The 17,626-nt window shown below is 36.7% G+C and overlaps 1 protein-coding gene and 1 long non-coding RNA gene across 6 annotated transcripts in view; one reads left to right on the forward strand and one right to left on the reverse strand.

The window, feature by feature from the left end:
* LOC106485477 (uncharacterized) overlaps nucleotides 1-4,475 on the forward strand; it is a 49,941-nt gene extending 45,466 nt beyond the window's left edge. For 2 of the 3 annotated variants that reach the window (XR_001292720.2, XR_001292723.2), the window contains one exon: nucleotides 4,388-4,475. This is a non-coding gene — a long non-coding RNA (uncharacterized lncRNA). Of the gene's footprint in view, nucleotides 1-3,677; nucleotides 3,732-4,387 lie in introns of all 3 variants that reach the window. The other variant, XR_001292721.2, reaches the window with a different exon arrangement.
* BIRC6 (baculoviral IAP repeat containing 6) overlaps nucleotides 1-17,626 on the reverse strand; it is a 200,987-nt gene that overhangs the window by 13,885 nt on the left and 169,476 nt on the right. For all 3 annotated transcript variants that reach the window (XM_067293270.1, XM_067293269.1, XM_067293268.1), the window contains exons 66-71: nucleotides 16,402-16,612; nucleotides 6,734-6,879; nucleotides 5,790-5,900; nucleotides 4,373-4,590; nucleotides 3,412-3,573; nucleotides 1,146-1,223 (exon numbers count right to left, since the gene is read on the reverse strand). In XM_067293270.1, coding sequence (XP_067149371.1) covers nucleotides 1,146-1,223; nucleotides 3,412-3,573; nucleotides 4,373-4,590; nucleotides 5,790-5,900; nucleotides 6,734-6,879; nucleotides 16,402-16,612 — 926 coding nt within the window. The remainder of the gene's footprint in view (nucleotides 1-1,145; nucleotides 1,224-3,411; nucleotides 3,574-4,372; nucleotides 4,591-5,789; nucleotides 5,901-6,733; nucleotides 6,880-16,401; nucleotides 16,613-17,626) is intronic.

Genomic DNA, 17,626 nt, shown 5'->3' on the forward strand with positions numbered 1-17,626 from the left:
CAGCAATATATGCCCTGGCTTTCAAGTCTGGTTCACTCCAACCAGGTTCCATGTTTCTGTTGATTTCTAATCTGCATTGCACAAATATCAGTCAACCATGTGCAATCAATTGCTTCCAGTTCTTAATATATTGGTGAGGGGTAACTCTTGATTAACTCCTTTCATGCCTTCATGAATGTGTCATGCCTTATTTTGTTACAAAAGTTAAACTAGTTTAGTTACCAGGAGTTCTGCTGTGAGGGTTTTCCATGGTAGAACAGATTGATTTTTAGTGCTAAGTCCTGACATTTGTCAAAAAGAAATTTAGTTTTGTTTTCTGTTTTTTTTTTTCTTTTTTAATAGCTCTAAGGTGAGCTTCATATACATGAAGCAGTTTTTCTCGACCTTACAGCAAGATAATCATTTGCAGATACAAGAAAATGAACAAGGTCATGCTCTGGCAATTTTGTATACTGTGAGTTTTCAGTCTGAGTTCTGGCAAATCCATGTTAATGGTCTATTTATTCTGATTGTAGCTGCTAAATATAACTGCCTAGACATAAGTAAATAAAGATTATAGCATTCCATCACAGCTGCTGATACAATGAAAGGATGTTTACACATGAAAGAAGAAAAGTCTATCTAAAAAAGGAATGACTCAGTGCTGGACATTCACAACATATTAATTTCATCCTTACAATAACAACACATTTAAATGACAACCAATTGTTACGAACTTCCCCGCAGCTCTTTCACTGTTCTTTGAAGGACTAGTACTTCTACTCTCACTTGTGAATCTGATGCAAGTTTGTTTTGCCATGTTCTGGACTCCCTTGAAATCATGCTGATGTGGTGGGCTTTTTGTCTTCTAAATAGCATAACTTACTAGCATAGCTTCTGGATCAAACCTTGCTTGTTGACTTGGAACACAGGTTGGACCAAGCTCAAGTCTGCTTGCAAAATATTGCATAGACATAACTTTAGATGGACCTGTTACTAGTGACAAAGCAGAAATGTCACATTAGGACATTTTCTGGATATTTGTTTTATTTATGCTTATTTGAGGAAAAAAATTCTGGTTTGAAAGCACTACAAAGAAGGCATTAGGACTGACTAACCACTTATTACTCCTAAATGATATCTATTGAAGAGAAAGAAGTGCTCACCTGCAAAAAACTTGATGTCTGCGGATTCCACTTCTCTTCCGGCCTTCCATGCCATGTGTTAAGTATGCTTAAACATACCTGGAAAGGTGACATTATTAATACCACAGACAAATATTATAATAAATTTGCTCTACTTGGGCTGAGCAAATAATATTGCATTCTAAAAGACAAATTTGTTTCCTATGAAACTCTAACTTGAAACAAATATAATGTGGATAAGGAAGAACAGCATGCCAATAAATGAGCAAAACAAAGTACATAACATTTCTTTAAGGAAAAACTATGAATTCCAGTGGCTCCAGAAATAAATGAATGATAATTACTATCCGATTTCTTACTTTCCTCTTTAAATACTGTTCTCATGCTTATCATTGTTTTCAAGAAAATCATTCCACAGGTGGTTTCTGGTCACACAGTCTATCAAGGAATTGTAAACATCCTTAACTCTTGTGACTGATCTGGACTTTCGTAGTAAAGTCAGTGGAGTTCTTGAACCTTATCACAAAATGGAACAATCAAAGACAGGGAGTATGATGAGACAGAATTAACAGAAAAGATGTGGAGGAGAGTATTCACCAAGACTTAATGCTAGGCACAGAAGAAAGGGGATAGTCTCCAGGCTGAGTTACATTCTGTTTCCACTGTTAACAGCAAACCCTGGGCCTAATACTGGAAGGCAGCATTAGAGCTTCTGAAAACAGTGAGCATATCAGCCTATGGATTAAATTTTTATACTAAAAAAGGTGAAGGAGTGCTTTACTGGTATCCTTATCTAAGAGAATGTCGCCAAAGCCAGTTTTTGGATCTAGGCTTCAGCGGAGACATATACATAGCCATCTCTATAGCTCTATAGAGAGTTTCATGTGTGCCTAATTTTTAATATAAATAGAAGCAGCATCTCCATGGTATGCATGTGATCTTTTGTTAGCTTTTGGAGCCTTTAGAATGAGCCATACCATACCAAAGAGATATTGTGTGTGTGTGGGGGGGGGGGGGGGGGGACAGGGAAGGAGGTGTGAGTCTGCACCACCATTAGCTCTACATAATCCAAAAGCTTCAATGACTATTTTGCTTAAAAAGTGGGAAGCCCGTATTTTATAGTCACATATTCTTCTATAAAGGATACCAAGGTTAAGGAAAGGCTTTCTGTATCTTCCCTTAAGAAAAGGTACTTTTACATGGAAAAAAGCACTTGGCAAACACAATCAGTTGCACTTGATATGAAGCACACTTTTTCCATGGAAAGCGTCATGGGTATTTCAGCTAGCCAGAATAGATTTCTGCCTGTTTAATTTAGCAAGGAAAATGGAAAAGAACATTTCTCTAGGTCAGCATTACTTCATTTTTGATGGTCGAATCCAGTTAATAAAGGCCTTAAAAATACACAAGCTCCAAGACTATTCAGAAAGGAGAGCATTTCCATTCAAAACCATGAAATCAATTTTCACTTCAGTTTGAAGACAAACTTTAACAAAGCAGCTTCCTCCATTATGTCAGGAGTGGCTGATAATTTGATTGCCAAGGGAAAAACAAATATGCATTTCTGAATTCAGGGTGCACACAATACCTCCAGCCTCATATAAATACCTATATATTACAATTAACAGTTTTTGAGTCAATTTTCAGTAAGTTTAACAAAAAGGAAAAGGAGCTACTACTCCATTCAATGTGTAGCTCTGGAACTCATTGCTGTACAATGTTGTAGATGAAGATGTGCAGGATTTCAAAGAGTAATTGGAGAAATTAGTGGATTTTTTTTCATTCAGCGACTGTTAAACACCAATACGAAGTTAAAAACTGATGGAGGCTGGGGAAAGTACTGCTAAACACGTGACCTTTTCTTACCCTTCTTTTCTTCCCCTAAGTAATGATTAAGGGCCACAGTTTTAAGATAGCAAGCCCAGTCTGCCCACGACCACAAAACATGCAGGTGAGCAGCTGTATTTGGGGAAACTCCCAGGGTCAACAAACCCAGAGTATAAAATGATATGCCTCACCCTGGAAAAAGCACCTTTTCTATAGGTGGAGAGGAGATACTGGGTTAGACATGCCTCTGGTCTCAAGCAATACGGCCATTCTTAAATTGTTTAATCTCTTAAATTCAGAATTATCATACTTAAGACACAAAAAAGCAGAAGAAAGAAGAGGGACAAGTTCTATCAATTTCATTTTCTTGCCATCAAGCACAAAGCAGGGTAATAGAAAAAAAGATATAAAAGTCTGTATTTAAATTTTACATTTATATGCAAGAACAAAGTTCACCTACCTTGCCATCATTGTAGAGGTTTGGATTAAATCTCACGCTGTGGCCTCCAGTTGTTTCCAGATTCACAAGTGGAGGGGAATTAGGATAGTCTTGTGGAAAATATACATCAAATTCAAAGCAACCATTTGCATAAGGGGTGTCTGCTGGACCAGTAATTAGAACCTACCATTGTAAAAATGTGTGTTCAGAAAAAACTTTAATTTGCCACACAATCAAGATTTTGATAATTTACATATTACATTTTCTTTCTGCATGCTGCTTATCAGAAAATACCATTAGACATCATCATCACATGCAGTTTGTTCACTTTGATCTTCTGGGTAAGTGAAGCCCTCTGCTAATGTCCATTTCTCCAGCTAGATTACAAATGGAAAGCAAAATGGAAGGAGCTAACTCTACCTCCTATTGCATGTTTTTTTAGAATTCTGTCATCAAATTTCAGGTCCAGAGATATTCAATGTAGTTCATACCTACTGCTTTTAACTGGCTCAAATGCTAGCACTGAAAGATGCACTTTGACCTTAATGGCATTGCACAACTGAAGCTTTCCCTTCAGAATTGCTGAAGAGGAGCGAACCTTTTCCTGTGAAGTCTCCCCGGCTAATGGAGTGCTCTACAGGTAGACATAGCTTTTTTTCCCCCTCTGGTAAAGCTACTGAGAAACCAATGTCAAACTCTAAAATATCACTTTTTACATACACTTAAGTAGCAGAAAGAACTATATAAAGCTTAAATAGATGTATAATTGGAAAGATAGAAGTCATATGAAGATTTTACAGGGAAAATGGGCATTGAATTAGCCAGAACTCTTAGAAACTACTTACACTATTTTATAAGTTAAGAGACAGCAATTAAAGTATAAATGAAATACCTCTAATTTTTCTTAAGATTCAAGGCACTTTCTTAAACATTTATATGCCAAGCTCAAAGGGGGAAATCAAAAATAACTTTGCTTCTTTACCTTCATTATGTCAAGCCGTTCCTCATCACAACGTACAAAGACGCTGGATGAAGATGAGAGAGGCAGCGATGTTGAAAGAGTCACAGCTTCTTGAGCAAGACGTCGGGCTCTGGCAGCACTGTTGGCGTCACTTGCATTTTTCACCTGAGACATGTAGTGGTAATTTACTTTAAAAACCAATTTTCCATCATCATCTTCAGAAACCATTTCAAATGTATCTAGAACAGAAGGAAATTCCATTGCATCAGGGAAAAAAAGTGAAGTTATTAATGGATTAGTTTTGGATAAAGATTTTTGAGTACTGAAATCAGGAAAGTTTAATTTGCAACATTAAAAAATACATATTTTGTGAGTTAACAGTGATCACAGAAAACAAATTAAAGCCTGGGTCAAATGAATTCCTGCAGCAAATTTACAAGCTTTCATATGCAACTTGACCAATGTATACTACTTCTGATTTGAAAAACTACCAGCTACTCCAGACCATGAATACAATGATACTTATGAATACATAATAATACTAGTAATAGAATCAGTGTGAAGCAGAGTGCCAGTAGTATTTAATTGTGTGGTGGTTGCAATGTTATTAAAGGATCATAAAAGATTATAGAGGCTAATTTTCTTTAATTGTTAAGCAAAATCTGTAGCTTGGCTGCCAGAGTGAAAAGTTACCATTACAAACTTTCCTACCTGCCCTTCCTTTCCTTCCAGGTTTGTGTGAAAAATCCTTTGCAAATGCTCACAAAAGCAAATAAATGTGATTGCAAATGCTATCAATGCAACTCAAAAAAATATTCATAGAACATGTTTTTGCAGTATTTTTTACAGCTCTATTGGATGATATACTATTTGTTCTTTATAAATTTTGAACGTTTCCTTTATTGCCAAAATAAGTACTCATTCCCATCACATCTTCCAAATGCAACATATCACACCCCCTGAGAGGGCAGAATGAAGTTTACTATAGCTTCATTTTTCTTTAAAAATGCATTTTGATCTGAATTCTATTCCAGTTAAGAAATAAAAGCTGCATTTTTAACAAACATCTATACAATTTTGTACATAAGCTTTCTAACAGAAAATCTACTAACATTTGCAATATAATTTGAGGAGTGAAAAAAATCTCACAGATCATTACTGGAATGAAAACACGAACAACTATCACTGAACTGTGTAACCGGTCCCTTGAACTGACCTAGCGCGTGCTTAATACATTTCATATTAGTTCAGTGAGCACAGATTAGTTGGTAACCTAAAAATATAGACTTGGCATTTTTCCATGTGTGAAAAATATCAGTGGTCATATATGTATAAAAGTTAATCACTCTTAAAAATAATTTGGGGTTCATTCCAACTGATTTTCTATTTCTTAGTTATCGGCTCTCTAAATTACAAATATTCACACTTCTCAACCTACCAAACTGGAGTTTTTTCATGACAGCCACATACTTTTCTTCAAGAGACCGTAAAACAGACAAAGGCTTGGGCTTCACAGCAGCCTTTCTGGAGTATTCAGCCATCTTCTTTTCTGTTATAAAAAATGTAATAATCATTTGTAACTAATCATGTAATTTTTATACAAGTACACCAAACACCTGCTGATTATTTAACTTGAAATGACATTTTACATTTGCATTGTTTGCAGAGAACTCGGAAAATTGGAATCATTCATAACATACAATTTTGTTTTTCTCACTACTATGTATTTCATTATCTGAACAGCTGAAAGTAGACAAATATAGTTAGCTCAGAAATAATTCATGACTACTGCTGCTATGAATAGTCAATTATTGTTCCTTCTAAATGATTTTTTTTAAATAAGTCTGACATATGCTTCCTGTGTGGATGGATATTCACACAAGCTTTCCTGATTCACTCTCCAAAATCAGTAGTTTATTATACACTCCTTCATAAAACTCACTTCACTGATTAAGCTATTTAATCCTTAGTTTTCTTTACTAGACAACCAAATAGTCCTTCTAATGGCTGCAGGTTCAGTCCATGATTTATATTTTGTTCTGCACTCATTTAGTTAAGAGTTAATCCAGTTCACAAGGTTTAATTTTAACAGCAAAACCTTACTACTAAAGGTCACATACCTACTTTTTTTCCTGGCAAAAGACAAGATACTATGCAAGTGTGATGAAGGTTGCAGGATGTACTCTAACTTACTATTCTTCATCTTGATCTAGATTTTAGGAAGACTAGTATGAGGTTCCACACACCTTTGAAAATGTAGTCAGTAGTGGGGGTAGGAGGGAAGTCTTTTTTCTTGCTTTTAAGCCAATTTTTAAGTTTTCTGTTAATGAACATGTTACAAATAACCATTATACAGTGTTTATAAAAGTATATCTATTTTACCTTGGTTTGCTTGGCGCAAACTGGTGGTAGCAGCATAAACTATCTCAGCAGTCTTTTGGATGTCTGGTACCAAAAGTGTCAGTCCCTCTGGTTCTTGATCAGAAGTATCTGGTTTTACTCCTGCTTTAGCTTTGTCTTTTTTAGACCTGTGGGTTTTTTTGGGGGGGGAAAGAAGTAGGATATAACATGAGGGGAATATCGTTCAACAAATCAGACAGTATTCAGCATGTTTGTCAACAGGGAAAAATATCAAAGATTAAAGATCAAGATTAAAACAAATCTTCTGAAATGCAATGTCTCTATGTATCTCCAGGTTAATGACTTGATAAAACATAAAATTGTGACAATACTCAGCATACAGTCTTGATTTGACGAACAGAAGATATGAAGAGAAAAAATATGAATACAAATACTAAAACTAATATACTAATTTCTTGCTTCAACCATTTAGTATAGTCAATTGTTCTGCTGCATGCTTTGTTTCTCTGCACATTTTAAAAACCTATTGGGGAAAAGTTACAAAAAATCAGTATAACAAAAATTATGTCATGAATGTGCGCTTTTTCCTCCCATGCAGATCCTGGTGCAAAAATCACATAAATAGGAAGTATAGTACTCTTTCCTATTCTCCAATACACTAACAACACATTCTCTAAAATATGGTAAAGATAAAATACTAGGAGATAGCTCTATCTCTAGTCAAAATTCATAGTATGTCTATGAAGTAGCCACCTAGACAGATCAAAATTCTCTCTCTCAGTAGCTCCTTTCTGGGCTATAAAAGATAAGCCCTTTTATTTCAGTAAATATTTTAACGTAGCCCAATTAAAAGTCTTACAAATACAAAAGGCTTCTATATTATATTGTTTGTTTATAATCAGTCTATTGCAAATTAAAACTTCAATATAAACACCTCAAAATTTCATAATGAAATTATTTAAAAATACAGCATATAATAATAGTGCTGTTCTATATAAGCTAGTTGCCTAATAAGTTAAGACATGTAAATATTTTTGATTGTGATACCCCAGTCTTTACCAGCATATATATTCAATTATTGAAATGAAAACATGGTATTTGATAACAGTATACCCTAAATATGCAATACTGGCAAAACTTAGTTATGTTTTAAGAGTTATCATAAATTTATATAGTTATCCCACAAAATTTAAAGATTTTAAAGCTAACAGTCCAAAAATAATTTTACTGAAATTTCTTCGAGGTTTTTGTTTTAAAATTCAAACAAGATAAATAGCCCAGAAGCACTGGTTTTCTCTTTCCCACTGCCACTTTCACCTGCAAAGGAGAAAGCCATTTTTGCAAGAAGAAATTAGCAATTTAATGCTTTGGTGTTCCAAACATATATATTTTAGCAGCTACCAAACACTATACCCTTTCTGTATTTTAAACTAGACTGAAACGGTGCATAAACAACGAGCCCCTAAAGTATTCGACAGAGGCGATTATGGTAATACTGAAAGTCTTTATACTGTACCTAATCAAATGAAAGTACATTAATAACAAAATTCATTACTGTAGCATGGTATATTTCCCCTGCTCCAGATTTAGTCCCAAAGGGTATTTGCCCACTGCTGACTGAGCAATACTGAGCTTTCAAGTCTTCTAAGTTCAGAGGCAGGTATCAAGGCCAAACAATGTATTTTGGAGTTAGAGAAACTGTCAAAGACAAAGAAGCAGCAGCAGCTGCCTCTCCCATTTATACTTTCTAAAATCACCATCACTGTCTTCTTCCTTGTGGAAATCTAGGCCAACACTTTTAAAATATCCTTATAATTGCATTTGTAAATCTATATTGAAGCACGCTAAACCTCACAGACATGCTAGCAGCCATCAGTCCCAAGAACAGTGTACAGATTTAGTACTGCTGGCTATTGATGTAGAGTCCTTAAACTTTTTGCTACAAAACTCTTGTGGAAATTTTGTCTAAAACGAAATGTCTACAAGTTTATGCAAGAGAAGAATACATGAAAAACAATGAAAGTGTGATTGGTCAAGGTACTGCAAAGTGAAATTATTAAAAATTTATTTTCAAGACAGTTTTCTTTTAGGGCTTTCATCTTCCACCTGGGAACACCAGCCTTTTCCTCCCACCTGGTCTTAAAAGCAAAAAATTAAAGTATTGGCTCCACTAGACAAAACATTTAACCTCATGCTTAAGAACTCTAACAAACATAATGAGTTAGTGACCATGAACTACACGAGCAGACATGGAGTCTTTATCTAGTTGAAGCAGTAAAAAAATAAATCAGCTGCTTAAAAATAAATGCAAATTCTCAGGCTCAATAATATAATTTCCTCTCATTCCTCCTGCTTTTCTAGAACAGTTAACACTTCAGCACTTCTGAACTATCAAGAGAGAACATGTTTGCTTTTTGCCCCCTTTCCTGCCAGTATGGCTAGTCTGTCCACTGAAAATCATGAGGAAAATAGACAAAAAACAAACAGAAAACCCCTCCTCAGAATATATCTTCTCCATTAAGGGTTGGCAGAACAGCTCTACTCTGCAACCTGTAGGCTTTTGCAACTTGGGCATAGTTTTACATTTTTGGGCTGTCTGACTTCTGAGTCAGGCCAGAGTTCGGAGTGTGTAAAGGCAGCTTAGGAACTAACTTGCAGGAGTAGTTCTACCTTGGATATAGAAAAGAAACCTGGTATCATATTTCATGCATCATACCTGAGCTCTGTTTAGTTTCTTAAGGAGCGTGAGGTAGCTGGCATTGTAATGTAATTGTAATGTCACCCCCAAATTCAGACATGCTGCCTTGTCAACATTCATTTTCCTCGCAAGTCAGGCTCACGAATTCTAATGGCTAAGATAATTTTTTTTCCTTCTCTTTTGGAAGAAACCCAACAGGCACTACCATACAACTTGTAAGACTCCTGTTAATAATGACCTTTATTTTTAAATTCCCCCATGCCTTATTATCCTTACTTGACTTAAATCTTTTGGTGTCTAAATGAGAATACCAACATAATGTGATCAAGCTCTGCACAGTTCATAAGAAGTCTGCTACATGACTTCCCTCCTTACATATTTAGTGTTATAATTTGACCTCCTTCTTTACATATTTAGCATTATAATTTATAGATTATTTAACCATACTTTACAGTTTCTCAGTTTATTTACAACATTTACAACATCAAAATATGGCAAATCAAATAATTTCCTATATTCTAGATGGGGAAATCTGTCAAGGTTTTGTGGGATAATGGTCTGTGATTATCTGTGATCCTCCCTGCCGTGGGGTAAACAGTGGATACAAAGGGTGATTTGTGGTCTGATGCCCATGCCGGTGAGGGGTGAGGCAGCGCCCAGGGCGAGGCGGAGGTCTCACCACTTGACATTGCTCTACCCAAAACGACACCTGGGGTGAGGCGGGAGTCTTGCAGCCTGGTGTTGTTGATAGGGGCAAAAGAAAAAAAGGCCAGCAGCCATTGACACCCTCTGCTGAGCTCGACAAGGACCAAACATCCCACAGTGTTTGACTCAGCCCCACCTCGCCAAGAGTATAAATTCAGTTCATAAACGATCCTCCATTTTGAGGACGAGAACACCAACCTATGGACGGGTCGACGGGCCTGGACCTCTCTCCTCCCCAAAACAGGGACGCCTTTTTGGTAAGGTTTGTGCCTCCAACAACGTCAGACGTTACCCCGGGAAAAATACCATTGGTGAAAGCGCTTAATTATCAGTTTGAGCTCAGAAAAAGTAAATTTGTTGCAGTAAGTGCATTTATCACTGGTAATCCTGAACCTGTTGATCTGTCGCTTTAATAAATTGTCTATTTTGATCAACTTTGAGAACCTGACTCGGTGAAAGTCCTTTTGAGGAGGGCTCTGGCAAGCAAAGCTGATTACCCCTTTCCCTCCCTTCACGCGACAGTAACAGGTTTCCCCAATGACATATACTTTCCCACTGATTATAATTTACAAATATCACACATTTTTGTCCATCACTAGATGCCTGAGACTGAACTGAATTTCATTGTAGACATGAGCTAATATGCTTGATTTTATATTTCTTTAGCAGTAGAAGACTACAACAGCACCTTCTAAAATCATATCCTTTAAATAACTCATTACTATTATTTCTATAAAATAAACCTGACTTTTTAAAATTTAGATTAGGTACACTAAAAGATCAAAATCTCTTATAAAACAGCTTCTCAGGAATTCCTGATGGAGGCGTGCGGCTGGTCCACATACCCGTCTACCTTATGTAATAACAGGAAAGAGCAGCAATGGTTATAAAAGGGGTGAGGCACATATGTAATTCAAAGTCCTATGAAAAAGTTAAAAGGGGTTTACACATAATTGGTGCATAGAAAAATCTTAGAACACTAAGACAAGTCAACAAAGGACACCAAAGTTACTTGTGGCCATTTTCTGGACTCCAAGCTCTCTCCAAGTGGCGTGTGATGCACATCCATCTCCGAAGGGCACGGAGAGTCTGCGCTGGAGAGAGCGAGCTGCTAGGAATTACTCAGGCACTCCTAAAAAACTACGAATGAGCAGATGAAATACCAAAATTCAAGAGATTAAGATGGTAAGATCCTTCACTCCTCTGCACTCTAGCAGCCTGCATATAAATTTATGTATGCAGATAAACTAACAATATTATTAAACTCCTCAGCTCTAATTATGTGTCTTTGAATGATATTCCAGGGAAACATGAGTTAACTTAAACCAAAAACCAATCCATACTCATAAGTAATACACTAAGGTAGAATACATAATCTATATGAATATTTTCCAGTACATTTTCTCTATTTTTAGAAAACATGTACATGTCTGTGTTGTACTGTACTTTTCTTTCCTCCAGGATCCTGTGTGTGAAGCAAAGCATATCAGTTATTAAATACAGGACAAACCTGTTTATTTATCTAGACTTCATAATTTTTAAAATGGAGAAGGAGCCAAATATTTAATTTAGATCCAGACACTTCCACCTACAGTTTTGCAACTGTTGAAGAAAAAGCAGACAAAATCATGCCAGCTCATATTTAAAGGGATGACAGTCACTAATATATTTGCTAGAAGAGACAGCAGAGTACATGCTAATAATTTAAACTGTTAATTTAGCTTGTGCTGGAAGATGACAGCCTTCTTTTCACACTGTGCTAAATGAATAATGAATGATATCCTCTTAAGGCAACTTTAATTTTTAAAGCTAATACTAATACTTACTCATCTGTGCCTGATACTTCAGAGGTAAATTTGATGATATGGAAGACACATTTATCAAAGTATTCACAAGATAAAGTCAATGAACCATTCAGCCCTTCTGTACTACAGAAAGGCTACTTGTAAAGGAACTCCACTCAGTTTTATATCTATGTTCATTTTGTTGGGATAAAACCGCCATAGCTATGCAACCTTGGTATCGTTCAACTCTAACGACCTCCCACCTTCTGTACGCTTCCATGGATACCAAACAGAAGCAGTTCCCTCTAGTAAATCACAGTTTATTAAACTATCCTCTTGAGAAGCGGGGAAAACGAGTAAGGGAACATGCCTTTGTAAATAAAACACTGCTGAAAGCAAGTAACCTCCTCCGAGATGGCTCCATATACTCCTTGCAGCTTCAAGCAGCGCATTTCCAAGAGGCTAAACTGAAGTACTCCAAACCAGCAAAAACTGCAGGACTGCTTTCTGCAACCAAGCATCAGCTCTGAACATGAAATTGAAAGTGCATTAATAGACTTTTTTTTTTTTTTTTTAAGTTTTGGAACCGAATTAGAAAATATTTTGTTTGCAGACTGCACTGTTTCACATAGTACTTCTGCAAAATATCTTTAAAGAGGGTAAAAAAGCTTAGCAGGGAAAATGCCTCAGGCATACCTGAATGTATTCTAATATCCCTGTACAACAGAAAAGCATCCAGATCATGACCAGTGTTGTACACAGAGCCTAAAACAGTCAGACAACCTTTGAACTGTGCTGGGTTAACCCTTAGTAGCAGTATGACAAGCAACAGAAGTGCAAAGAGTTCAGATCTCCCTGATGCAGTTATTACCTGTGTGATGAGGAAATCTAGCTAGGAGTTTCTAGACATGCAATTGCTATACTCCATACTTTATTAATAAGCTATCAGCTTATCTCAGAATCTAGATTTACGTTATCTTTGAAAAAGATAACAACCACCAAATGTTTCAAACTCAGCCTTAGTGGCAACCCTTTCTACAAGCTTGACCACTAAAATTAGTGATAGCTTTTGAATCTTTAGCAGTCTGTCAAAAAAACATGGGAGATCATCTCATACCTAAATGTCTTCTCCATTATCCAGAAGTTTCTTGATTTTCCAAAAGAATATTATAGGATTTGAAAGTAAATGAAATCAAATGCTTGCTGGAATCTAAAAGCAAACGGTCCCCCCACCTTAAACTGTGGATCCAAGTGGACAGTCTTGCTCCACCATGGAGATGACATTCGCTAGACGTGCAAGTGGAACTGTTCAAATAAAAATTTTGTCTTTGAAAGCAGATCCCATCCCTACGTTGTTCTCCTGGCATTTGACCTAGAAAGGACAGCAGGTTGTCCCATTCAGGCCAACACTTGCTTATATTGTTGGCAAACCTTCAACTAAAATGCTGAGAATTAAAACCTTCCACCCTAATGATTCCAGGCTGTTGGTGTTTATCTTTGTCTATACATTGCTTTAAAGACAAATTGTATTACGCTTAAACCATGCAATGAAAAACAAGATTTTTGTGCTGACGTATCAAAACAATACAAGAAAGTTATACTGTGACTCTAACTAAACCAACTGTGAAATATTTATTAAATTCATCAATTGTTTAAATAATACTGATTGTGCCTAAAGAACTCTTCTCAGTTTTCAGATCTCAATCTGAGTTTGAAGAACTAGTCATACCAGACTTTTTTTTTTTTTTTTAAATAAAATATGAGTAGCAGTGATCATGTGCCATTCTCACAAAGAATATGTTTAGACTTTCACTTGGAGAAGTGAGGAGATAAAAATTTCTATGTCCATTAAATCTAAAGCTGTCTAACAGATGACCAGATAAATTAAAAAACAGTAATTGTGGTGAAGAATTTTATAGTATGCATAAATTTATACTGAAAATAGATTACACAGAATTATTTCCTATTTTAAGAAGACTACATATATTAAGATCTACATGTTGCCAGGAAAGCACAAGCTAATATTTTTTGATGGCCAAGTTGCATGGGCATCCAACATAAAGAACTGTTATCTGTCCTAGACAAAAAAAACCAAACAAACAAACAAAAAAAACCCCACGATAGGCATACTATTGCTTTACATTCAAGACTAGAAATCTCAGTTAAAAAGGATTACAGGAAGTTGTGGATGGTTCATCAGCTACTGGAAAGAGTTCTCTATACCAGGAGATTTCTGCTCCCAAAAATCTTTCGATTGGTAAATGTTCCCAGTTTATAGTGAGAGGAGGAACATTCTTTACACACCTCCTTTTCATGATGTTTCATGAAGTTACACTTAACCTTCTTTTCATGATGTTTCAGTACAGGCTTAGGGACAGCAATAAATTTTTCAGGGATGTTATTTCTTAACACACCCCTCTTTAAAATTGGAAACATGGGAACAGAACCAAGAAACCAGTAACTGCCGGAGGCAGAAGATTAACAAAAGAAATTAAAATTTGCCTTTGCAGCGTTTGCCTTTCCAACTCCCTCAAGTCCCTTCAGTCAGGGCAAAAAAGGTTGATTCAGCCATTAAAAAATTCAAATCCTCAGCTCTGAAAGCCAGAATGGTTGCAGACTTCAGGAAACAGATGGAAAACAGGTTGTGAAAGCTGTACCAACTACAGCACCTCTCAGAGGCACAACACACTGGGAGGCATGCTGGGGTTCGTTCCTTCCTTCTGCGTGTGCGAGCCTGGTGACTGCGTCCCTTCAATCAGCAACCACACGCAGCATCAGTTTAATCAGTCAAGTGACTAAAAACAGGCCTTTCAGACTTGTCTCCTGCTCTGTGAGCCACAGCAAAGTGTAGTATTTCATAGAATTAAACATGCAGACCTTGGTGATAGCAGCATTTGTGAAGATGACCAGCCATAGTTTTGCAGAGCCAGAACTGATGATGGAAGCAACCATAAAGTAACACCTATGGAAATCACTCAGAAGCGCTCTGAGAAGATTTGACCTTTAGAACATCCAGAAATGGTAAAATAAGCAGCAGGAAGATAGAATAAGTAGCTTTGGCTGTTAAAATAACACAAAGCTGAACTGTATTTGTCCAGAATGTGCAATTCTTTTTTGTCACAGGAGAACACTTAGAAGAAAGACTGTGCGTTAGCAACATGGGTGCTGGTGCTCGCTGAGTCTAGATTTTAGTTTTCGCCCAAGATCTATGGCCCAGCCAGCCAGGGGGGTTAAGAGGACAGTAACAGCAGATTTGATGAAGCAAAACTGTCTTGTAACAACAGACTACCAAAATCATCAAGGAAGGAAAACAGCTGCCAAGTAGCCTGGGCTCACAAACTTTCTAGAAGAAAATCTGTGCTTATTACTAGCTTTTATTACCATTTATAATCGGAGTTACCTAGAGACTGGTCAATGGTGACTACAGGAAATTGTCCATCATAATTTGTCTGAATGTGGTGCAGATCAAGCTTATATTGTATTGTACTGCAACACTCAGCAGCTCAATTGGCATCACAGCCGAGAAGGGATATTTGGCTACTTTCCCATTTGTTGGCACACCGCAGCACAGGACGGCAGGAGTGTTTGACAAGAATGGCAAGTGGAGCCTCTTGGAAGAGGCTGGAACACCCTGAAGGCTGAAGGTGGCTCCAGAGCAAACACTTGTAATTTCAGCTCATCCTCAGCGAACCAGCTCACCTCTGAAGCTTGTGCTAATGGATAAACTGACTGAAAAAACCCCCACCAGGTGCAGGAAAATACATTTCATATGTAGCATCAACAGCTACTGCTAGTGAACAATTTTCAACAGTCTCTTTACAGTTAGGACTCTCATCATAAACAAACTCCTGAATCTTTTGCCTCCTAGATCTTATTCTTCCTGACAAAACCCAAAAGGTTTCTACACTAACCAGTTAGCCTCCTATGGAGAATCCACTGAGGAAACAGATCCTTACAGAAACAGATTCTTACTCGATGGGTGAAGGAGCAAAGAAGCATATATAAGATATTTTTGGGATATTTCTGGTAAAAACTAACAACTACTTGGCCTGACCCTCTCCAATCCCATTCCTTACAGAATCACTTTGTTTAACAGCTTCAGAGGAATGCTCCTGCCTTCAGACTGACAGCAGGAAATGCACAGTCCTGCAAACAACGGAAACACCTCATTGCAGGGGGGAAGAAATTTAAGAAAAGTATTTAAAGTTCCCAGATTTTTGAGCAGCACTCCTCTTCTGATCAGTGGGCAGTTACTGATGAAGTGACAGAGTATCCAAATCCACCAGCTTGTGTCATAAAAAATTCCTAATAAGTAGTATAATACAACAGAATACATGCATACTAAACATAGGTGTAGATCAAACATGGTACACTCTCACTCTGGATTGCAGTACCAGTTCAGATGAAGATACATACCTGAATCTTCTTTCACTTCTATATTCATAATACATATGTGCAAAATACATTTTAAAGAAAAGTTAAGGGATGATAAAAGTCATTACCTCAATCGGTTGGTATAGGTATCTACACAGGTCTTCATTTTAGCCAACAAAGTCCCAACAGAAGCTTGTGATTCCAGCTGTTCTTCTTCCTCTTCACTATTTTCTCCAGACAGAGGAAGCAGTAATGGTACCATAGATGTGCAAGATGCAATAGCACGGAGTAATTCTAGCAGGGCTCGATAGAGGGGAACGTGTCGGGCCATATCCAGAACTAAGAGAGAAAAATAGTTTACAAAAATTACTGAAATGAAAAAACCCTTCCAGTCTTATTCCAGATGTTTTCAATAAAAAAGGTTGATTCTAATAATTAATGAAATATTAAATATATTTGATTATAAAATTCAGTATTTCATATTAGCAATTTATAATTTATGTTTTAATGGACTGCAATGAGAGTTCTTTGTCCAGAATAAATTGGATAAGATTCCTGGAAAACAAAAGTTATCAAAAAACACAAAAGAATTAAAGACAAAGCGCTAGCAAGGATGTAGTAGGATTACCACATTATATATTAGTTCACAATCCTGGCTCAAGCTGAATGTTGACAGAAATCACAAACAAGTATCTACGGGGAAAAATGCTAACCTTTTACTACCAAAAAAATGTCAACCATATGGTGCAGCAGTGTTGCATATGCTGATTCTAATGGCATAAACATTAATAAACAAAGATTTAAATAAACATCACCCACTTTATAGTTATCCTCTCCTTTGGAAAAAGCGGTCTACATTATTGCAGGAATATTTGTGGTCATGAAATAAATGTAGTTATCTACTAAGAAGTTTAGCTTTTCCCCTTTTCATGGAGGTTAGTAACATTTTAAATACCATTGAAACACTGCATGCAAATGCTCTGAAGATGCATATTTCACCTGCGTGTGCATGAATCACAAAACAGTGAAGAAGAATATAGACCAGGTAGTCAAAGCTCACTCTCTTAGTGTTGCTGAGTGTGATGTGTACATACTATAGAAGCAACTGTGGGTAAAATATAGATACCAGTTCCTCCGACTAGTAAAGAAGCATGAAGAATTCCCACACAATTCTAATAGATTCTCTATCACATGCTGTTTATTTTTCTCTTCCACTTGCTTGGGTCAAATATGTAATGGATGTCATTTCAACTGAGTTTATGCTATTACAGAAATCCTGAAAATGCAGCATTACACAGATACTTTTATGCAGCTGTTTCCTCTGTCCCTAGGACATACTATTTTTAACCTAAC

This window comes from Apteryx mantelli, chromosome 3, assembly GCF_036417845.1.
Source record: "Apteryx mantelli isolate bAptMan1 chromosome 3, bAptMan1.hap1, whole genome shotgun sequence".
NCBI classification, from domain to species: domain Eukaryota; kingdom Metazoa; phylum Chordata; class Aves; order Apterygiformes; family Apterygidae; genus Apteryx; species Apteryx mantelli.